General features: G+C 47.4%; 1 protein-coding gene and 1 pseudogene across 1 annotated transcript; both read right to left on the bottom strand.

Moving 5' to 3' along the window:
* Positions 1 to 1160: 1160 nt before the first annotated feature.
* Positions 1161 to 8277, bottom strand: LOC148683625 (uncharacterized). The gene is made up of 2 exons (XM_088656700.1): positions 7828 to 8277; positions 1161 to 3275 (listed from the first exon to the last, which is right to left on the bottom strand). Exon 2 carries the CDS (start codon positions 3038 to 3040, stop codon positions 1454 to 1456), a length of 1587 nt encoding a protein of 528 aa, XP_088512826.1. The 5' UTR covers positions 3041 to 3275; positions 7828 to 8277; the 3' UTR covers positions 1161 to 1453.
* LOC148683626 (endogenous retrovirus group K member 5 Gag polyprotein-like) lies at positions 4942 to 7821 on the bottom strand (annotated as a pseudogene).
* Positions 8278 to 8926: the final 649 nt, after the last annotated feature.

The raw sequence follows: 8926 nt of genomic DNA, 5'->3' as shown, positions 1-8926 counted from the left end.
TCTCTGAAGTCTGTCAGCCTCACTCATCTCACAGAGTGTTTGTTGTGGGGGAGGAAGGGAAAGGAGAATGTTAGCTGCTTTGAGACTCCTTAAGGGGAGTGATAAAGCAGGATATCAAATCCAAACTCCTCCTCCTCCTCCTCTTCTGCTTCTGCTTCCTAATTTCAGCCCTCTGGCTCTGGGTTTAACCTGTAGCATCATGAAACACATTGCCCCTTTCAGCCCAGGGACTTGCAAAGCTATCTGAGTGTCACTGAAGAAGACATTATCCCAGAAATGAGGCAACTGGGTGGTATCCACGGTTAGTCATATTCAGAGTAGACTGACTAAAATCAGTGGACAACTAGATCCTCTGACTAACATTGGATGTTACCCCGCAGAGTCTAAAAGGCAGCAGGAAGGACCTATTAATTCTTTTTAAGTAGTCACACATATTGATGGAGGACCAGAACTAGGGATACTAGCTAGGGATGCTAGGCATCCAGAATGCAGCAGCTAGACTGGTGACTGGGAGTGGCCGCCAAGACCATATAACACCGGTCCTGAAAGACCTACATTGGCTCCCAGTACGTTTCCGAGCACAATTCAAAGTGTTGGTGCTGACCTTTAAAGTCCTGAATGGCCTTGGCCCAGTATACCTGAAGGAGCGTCTCCACCTCCATCATTCTGCCCGGACACTGAGGTCCAGCTCCAAGGGCCTTCTGGCGGTTCCCTCACTGCAAGAAGTGAGGTTACAGGGAACCAGGCACAGGGTCTTCTCAGCAGTGGCGCCTGCGCTGTGGAACACCCTCCCATCGGATGTCAAGGAAATAAACAACTATCTGACTTTAGAAGACACCTGAAGGCAGCCCTGTTAGGGAAGTTTTTAATGTTTGATGTTTTAGCATGTTTTTAATATTCTGTTGGGAGCCACCCAGATGGGTGGGGAATAAATCAAATAATGATGATGATGATGATGATGATGATGCAGGGAGTCCCCCCTCCAGTTTGCAATTTCATACAAACCTACATAATTCACACTTCCAAAAACCAATATGCAAACTGAAATGCAGCTGCCCTTCAGCATTCACACATACCTGAATGTTGTGATGCTGGTGGCTTTTTGTCGGAGAACCAGCCGACTCTTAGGTGCGAGGAAATCATGAGACGAGAGTCAAGAGTTTCAGATAGAGAGCATGAGCAGAGTGCTGACTGCCTCTCAGCCTCAGCTCCTTTATTGCGGATTCTCTCCTCGTAAAAAACATTAACCTTTTAACCTATACATGACTCATACAAACAAGGAAGATGTGTAAACAGATAGGCTGGCGCCAGTGGTCACTTGATTGATTACCCCCAATAAACCTGTGCCTTACACAGAGAACTCCATTTGTACATTCCCACAGAGTGTTTCCTGTGTACATTCCCACAGAGTATTTCCTGTGTACATTCCCACATCACCTCTTTCTTTTTATTTTTAAGCAACAGGGTTAATCAACTCATCGGAAGCCTCGATAGGGAGTCGCTGATACCTCGCAACGAAGGCTCCACGTGAAATTCCAGTGGAGGGGCGTGCAGCCTGAAACCAGGTCATGCATTGACCAAAGAGGGAGGGTAAACATTGAATGCAGCAACATAACATAACCAAGCCACAGGCTAATCCTATAAGCATCAAAAGTGTTTTCCTGACCCAGGCACCGTTAGGCAACCAAGACAACAGCCATTCCCATGGATCAAAACCCACGGCAGGTTGCAAGGGCCGTGCAGCCACCAAGTTCTCCATTTCTTGTATAGTATGAGTAATGTTAGGACCATTATCTTGCACATACATGCAACAATGACTATGTATCAAAGCACATACGCCTCCCTTAGCTGCTAAAATAATATCCAAAACATATCTATTTTGAAGCGAGACTTCACGGACCTCCTGTAATTCTGTATTGATCAACTTCATGCCTTTAATTGTTTCGTTGAACAAAGCCTCTGTCCAGTTAGCTAAACGATGCAAATCCCTATAATTCATTGCGACTCCTAGTGATGGAAAAATACTGCGAGCTATCTGAGTATCAGTATATTGAGTTATAGGGGCATCGACTTCGCGTTTATTGCGCAAGCGGGTGCGAGGAAGAGCATCTAACTTATACACCAGTGGTATCACTACCCCTAGAGTGCAAGTCCCTGAAAAAGCAGAGGGAATCTCTTTGTATGCTTTCTTACCACACAAAAGCCACAGATTTCGTTGTAACACGCATGTGGATTTCGAACTCTTCTTCATCCAATCAAACCATAAATAAAAATCACGGCATGTAGCCTGTTGGTAATATGTCATGTATCTGGTAACATTATTAATTGTTACCTTGGGCCTGCCGCTTTGGGTAGTGACGTTAAGAAAACAAGAGCTACCATTAACATACTCATAAGTCCAATTACAATAAGGATAATGACCTAAAAATCTGCTACTATCGTGATTAAAGCGAAAACATCGTGGAGCTACTTCTAATAATGATAATATAACAGGGGGTGAACTAATACGATTATCTCTCATATTATTACTAATTCTAAAAGAATCATTAATAGGAATACCATGCAGTAATATACCCGAATGTTGTGACTGCGGGGGAATATGTAAGCAAATCCAACAATCAGAATAGTTAAGCAATTTCGCAAACTGAGAAATATCCTGTACATAGGTATTATTATTCCATATGGAATGATAAGAGTCAGGTCTTTGATACTTCTGTAAAATGGCAGCACGCCTAGAGCGATTATGGCTTGCAGATCGAATAGATGGAAGGTGATCTTGACGGAGTGCAGCCATATTTAGAGCACGATGCCGCCAGGTGCCATGGTGTTTCAGACCGGGTGACAGGCGCTGTCCTCCAGAAAGAGTGTAGAAAGGTCTGCCTCCTCCCTCTGCGGGATCTGCGACGACTGGGCTGAAGAAGAAACTGTAGATGATCGCCAGGGTCGTACACAACGTGCTGGCACCCACAGAGGGTCCCCATCGATATCTACCGCGGCGTATCCGCGTCCCCAGGTAATCAGCGGTACAGGGCCACGCCATGCTGGATCCGGAAGTTTCCTGAAAGACACAAGGGGGCGAGGCAGCTCCTCCTCTTTTCTAAAATGTAATTCTGCAGGAGTATGCTGCTTATTATGCGGGTATAAAAGATGATTCAAAGTAAAGAGCACTTGATGCACAATGTTAGGAATTTCAACAATAGGAGCGTTCTTTCCACTTAGTTGCTTAAAAAGCAGAGATTTAAAAGTTGAATGCGCTCGCTCAACAATTGCTTGTCCTGTAGAATTAAAAGGAATACCATGAGTTAATTTCACATTCCACAATTTACAGAAATCAGAAAATCGCTTAGAAATGTACGCTGGGCCATTATCCGTTTTGATGCTGCTAGGCTTTCCCATGACTGAAAAACAGCGCAGAGTGTGCTGTATTACGTGCCTGGCTGTCTCCCCTTTTAAGGGCGTCGCCCAGATGAAGCCCGAAGACGTGTCCACCGTGAGGTGCAGTTTCGAAAAAGGGGCTAACAATTGGGTGAGAGTGACATCCATTTGCCAAATTGAGAGAGGGGCAATCCCTCTGGGATTGACAGCATCAAAAGGAATCATGGTAGGGGCTTTAGAACAAGAAGAACATTGCGAGACAACGTCTCGTGCCTGAGAAATTGGTATTCGAAAAGACTTGGCTAGAACTTTGGCAGATTGATGAAAGGTGGCATGGCTCAGCAGAGGGTCAGAAAACAAAGAAAAGACCCGCTCTTGCTTCAAAGCAGCATCTGCTACAGCATTGCCATGTGCCAGAAATCCTGGCAGATTAGAATGAGAATGCAGGTGGGCCACGAAAAAGGAGTGGCTACGAGCCTGTAGCAGACGCTGCAAAGAGAGAAACAATTGCAACAAATCATCATCCAGAGCAGGTGTAATGTATGCTAGAGGCAAGGATGTTAAAAGTCTGGAGACATACTGAGTATCAACAATCAGGTTAAATTGCACATTCTGAAACAGATCAAATGCCAAAATCACCGCAGCCAATTCAGAACGCTGAGCGGATTTCTGCTCCGTAGTAAATCTTGTCTTCCAGGCCCCCTCCTCCCGCCACACAACCACCCCCCTCGTTTTGGTCCCATCTGTGAAGAGGGTGAGAGCAGAGGGGATGGGAGTGGGAGAGCACAGGGAACGGAGGGAATAGGAGACAGAGGAAAGAAAAGTAAGTCGTGAGTCAGTGGGCGGATTATGCAAAATCCTTCCAACAAAGTCTGCTAATGCCACCTGAGTACAAGTGGACATGGTTAGCAAATGCTGAACCTCGTCTTGTGAAAAAGGTAGGAAAATAGCTTCCACATCCATTCCTGTCAATGCCACAGCACGTTGTCTTCCCTTGATGACAATGTCCATAACAGCAGCTGGAGAAGTATATACGTTTCGCGGTGGTGTGTGGGGCAAATGTAACCATTCAACTAGGCAGACGCGAGATAGGGAGAAGTCTGATGGCCTGTAAAGAACTGCTGTAGGCAGTAGTTTGGTGGCAAAGACTGCCAATGACAAAGGTCCTGTGGAATCCAGGCGGTCCACCATAGATTTTTGCAAATGGTGATTAATCGTTGCCAGGGCTGAATCCATATCCTGGGTTACCGGTATGATGTCCGCCGGTTGCTTATGTCCTTTCAGGGCATTATACAAAGGTGATAGTACACATGTAGGCAGGTCTATGTATGATTTTGCCCAATTCAAATGTCCTAACAGCTGCTGTAAATCCACCAGGCGGAGTACCGCTGGGAAATGCAACTGCGGTATCAGAGGGGATGCTGCTTGTTGCGTAACCTTGTGTCCCAAGTATGTGATAGGCAGGGTGCGTTGAATTTTTTCCGGGGCGATTTTAAGCCCTGCAGAGGTGAGATCCTCTGTCAATTCTTGCACCCACGTTTCAGGAATGTCTTTATCGGCCAGCAATATATCATCCATGTAATGATAACAAAACGCCAGTGGGTGGCGCTGTCTGAAAGGACGAAGGGCAAGATCCACAAAATGTTGACATAAAACTGGTGAATTGCGCATGCCCTGCGGAAGACACGCCCACTGAAAGCGTTGGGCAGGCTGAGAGTTGTTTAACGCAGGCAGTGTAAAAGCAAATCGCTGCTTGTCTTGCTCCGCTAAGGGTATGGTAAAGAAACAGTCCTTTAAATCAATCACAATCATTTTAAAGTCCTTGGGAAGCAAGTTCGGGTTAGGGACCCCCTGCTGCAGCTTTCCCATTGGCTGCATTTGCAAATTTACGATACGCAAGTCCTGCAGGAGGCGCCATTTCCCGTTGCGTTTTTTGATGACGAAAATAGGGGTGTTCCAGGGGGAGGAGCTAGGTTCAACATGGCCCAAATCAAGTTGTTCCTGCACTAATCGGGCCGCCGCTGCCAATTTCTCCTTCGTCAATGGCCACTGATCCACCCAAACAGGATCGTCAGTCAGCCAATGGATTTGGAGCTGCATGGTGGGCATAGCAGGGGCGGCCCTTAGCATAAATTTGTATGCAGAGTTGTATCAGCGGCCGAAAGCAAGTCCCGCCCCCAGAGGGAAACTGGCAGGTCCATAACCAACGGGTACAAAGTAATGGTCAGTCCTGTGGGGCTTTGGAAGCAGATTGGCTGACAGCTGCGTTGCGTGGCGGCATTTCCACCCACCCCTGCCACAGCAGCAGCAGGTTCCGTGGGCCAAGCCGGAGGCCAATCCTTTCTGGCTATAACAGTAACATCCGCCCCAGAGTCCAAAACACCCGTGACATTGCGGCCGCCCATTGTAAGAGCAAGGGTAGGGCGGTCTGTTGGTGAAAGGGGGAGTGCAGCCCCCACAAAAGGTTCCCTTTGTTTCTGGAGCATGAGATCAGGCAATAAAATTACCCGTGCTACCGCGGTGCCAGAACGTAAGCGAGTGATACGGTCTGAATAGGTATCGATTGTGCAGTCAGACCCCTTCAAAATACTAGGCACCGCGTGCACACCAGCCTGTTGAGCCGGGGGTAGAGGTAGGACAAGGTAAGAACTGTCATTTTCAATAGAAAAACCAGCTGCCAGCACGTGTATTCGCCGAGGGCAAAAGGGAATTTGATAATGCTCATCCTGAACAAGTACTAGTTCCGATACAGTCCCCATTAGTTTGCCTGGGCCCGGGGAGGGCCCGGCTGGCAGTTTCCCGGCGGCTGAGAAGAGGCTGCGTCCTGTTGTAATTGGTTCCTTCCCCCTTCAGGGGGGTTTGAGCGACACTGATTTGCCCAATGGTAGCCTTTCCTGCATTTAGGACATTTGGTGCTAGGCTGCCGCTGATTGCGATTGCTTGAAACCCCCAGCCTACACTGCGATTTAAAATGTCCAATTTTTCCACAGTTGAAGCACACTCTACCTGCTGCTGGATTCACAGCTGGGGATAGCGCAGCGGCAAGCAATTTTGCTTTGTGGGATTCCGAACCAATTGATTGGCAGGCTTTTAACATGTCGGCTATTGCCACATTAGGTGTAGCCACCAGGGGGCGCAGAGCTTGTTTACAGTCTTCATTGGCATTATCAAAGGCTAATTGCCGTATGATTACTTCCTGTGCCGCTACATCCTGTACTTGGCGCTTGAGGGTATTGTACAGTCTATCTATGAAAGCGCCATAAGGTTCAGTGGGTCCTTGCCGCACACTCCCCCATCGCCCCCCCTTTTCTAACATCTCATCTGGAACAGACATCAAAGCCTCCTGGGCAGCTGAAACGGTGGCGTCCCAATACTGAGGATCCAGGGCCAATTGCTGTGCAGTTGTTAAAAAATTCCCAGCCCCTGTGAGACCATCCAGGACGTCTCCAGGTGTTAACATAACAGGGGGAGGGAGGGGGGTGCCCCTGCTGCCAAGGCTGCAACGGCATTGGCATGTGCTGCCTGTGCAGCATTATTCAAATTTGTTTGGATATCATGGACCCGGCGTTGACAAGCCCAGGTCCAACTTTGCATAAAAATTATCATTTGATTTGGTTTGAGCACTGTTCTAGCCAGTAATTTGATATCCTCTGGCAATAATTGCTGTTGAAAAATAGTGCCAAAGAGACCAAGAGTATACGGGGAATGCAATCCATTGTCTCTTACTGACTGATACAATTCTTTGATGTATCGGAGTTCAAATTGCTCGTGCCGTGGTGCCCCACCCCCATGCACAATCACAGGATAAGCAGCTGACATTTCAGTAGAATCAAAAGCCAGCAAAGGAGCTGCTGCTTTAAGAGATTCCTGGAGCTTTGTAGTATTCCCCCCCTCCTGCTTCACAGTGGGCATGGTACTTTGAAATGCAGGCAAAACCTGAGAGACATAGGCTGGAGGGGGTGGGGTGGCAGACAAAGAAAGTTGCTGTTGTCCTGGCGGAGTTAAATTAGGTGGGTCCGGACCAGGGGGCATGGGGGCAGGCAATGCTGGATAAACAGAAGGCTTCAGTGGGGGGGGCGTGCATGCGGGCGGTGCAGAGGGGAGGCTTGAAGCAGCTGCCAGACAGATATTCTTTGGCGTCAGTAGTGCCAAGCATGCTCTTATTTTCCCCCAAGTTGTTAAGACACGGACCCCAATGCTGGGATGACCATGAAAATGTTCACCAAGTTTGTCCCAAAAATCTAATTCCCAAGTTCCATCCTCCGGAAACCATGGACAGTGCTCATAAGCAGTATGAATAAAAGCAATGAGATCGTCTTCTGAGGCATGCTGATTGTTAGAAGTCAGCAGGTATTTTAAGTCTTTAAGAAAACGTTTCTGTGGCACAGAAAGCGAAGAGCCCATTGTAAATGCAGGAAGAGAAAGATAAGCAACAGCTGGGAGCTAACTCACCGGGGATCCTAAGATGAGGTAGACGTCTAAACCCTTGCCGGGCGGGTGAGTAGCTGATGCAGGACCACGACGTGCGTCCTTTCAACAATGGCGTAGAACTTTTGAGCCTCACACGGGGCACCACTTGTCGGAGAACCAGCCGACTCTTAGGTGCGAGGAAATCATGAGACGAGAGTCAAGAGTTTCAGATAGAGAGCATGAGCAGAGTGCTGACTGCCTCTCAGCCTCAGCTCCTTTATTGCGGATTCTCTCCTCGTAAAAAACATTAACCTTTTAACCTATACATGACTCATACAAACAAGGAAGATGTGTAAACAGATAGGCTGGCGCCAGTGGTCACTTGATTGATTACCCCCAATAAACCTGTGCCTTACACAGAGAACTCCATTTGTACATTCCCACAGAGTGTTTCCTGTGTACATTCCCACAGAGTATTTCCTGTGTACATTCCCACAGCTTTTAGCCATAATGACGATTCTCTACCTCCAATGTCAGAGGCAGCATCCTCTGAATCACACTTGCTGAGAAGCACTAGTGGGGAGAATGCTGCTGCTGCTCTCTGATCCTGACTGCGACCATCATGAGAACATGGTGCTGGACTGGCTTGACCTTTGCCCTGATCCAGAAGGGGGCTCTTCTTAGATTTCATTGGTTGGAGATGCACGGTCCTGCTTAATCTTTCTGAACCTAAGAACCATATCCAATGTTCTCTGTCCAGTAGTGCAAGATTCCTTGTGCCAGTGGATAACAGAGTTTAAAGATCACCAGCAAGGGAAACCAGTGTGGCAGTGGTGCTAATAGAAGCTTGTTGCGTAACAGCTGGCTTTTTTTTTTGCGCAATCCAATGTACAACAATTCTTGGCGATGTAATTGTGTTTTTTCTCTTGCAGAAGACCCGGTTCTTGTTGCACAGCAGCTGTTTCTTGTTGTGCCTTCTGTTGCACAGCCATCCTTGCTAACATACTTGTGTTTCCCCTTGTGCCACAATGTTCCACCTTCGCAACACTTATCCCGCAAAGCGAATTTAATTTAGCACTACATTTGAGACAACCCTAGATGACATTTCAGCTCAATCCCTACTTTACAGCCCCATGAATTA

This window comes from Zootoca vivipara, chromosome 13 (genome assembly GCF_965207765.1).
Source record: "Zootoca vivipara chromosome 13, rZooViv2.hap1.1, whole genome shotgun sequence".
Classification (NCBI taxonomy): Eukaryota; Metazoa; Chordata; class Lepidosauria; order Squamata; family Lacertidae; genus Zootoca; species Zootoca vivipara.
This window is presented reverse-complemented; position numbering and strand designations above follow the sequence as displayed.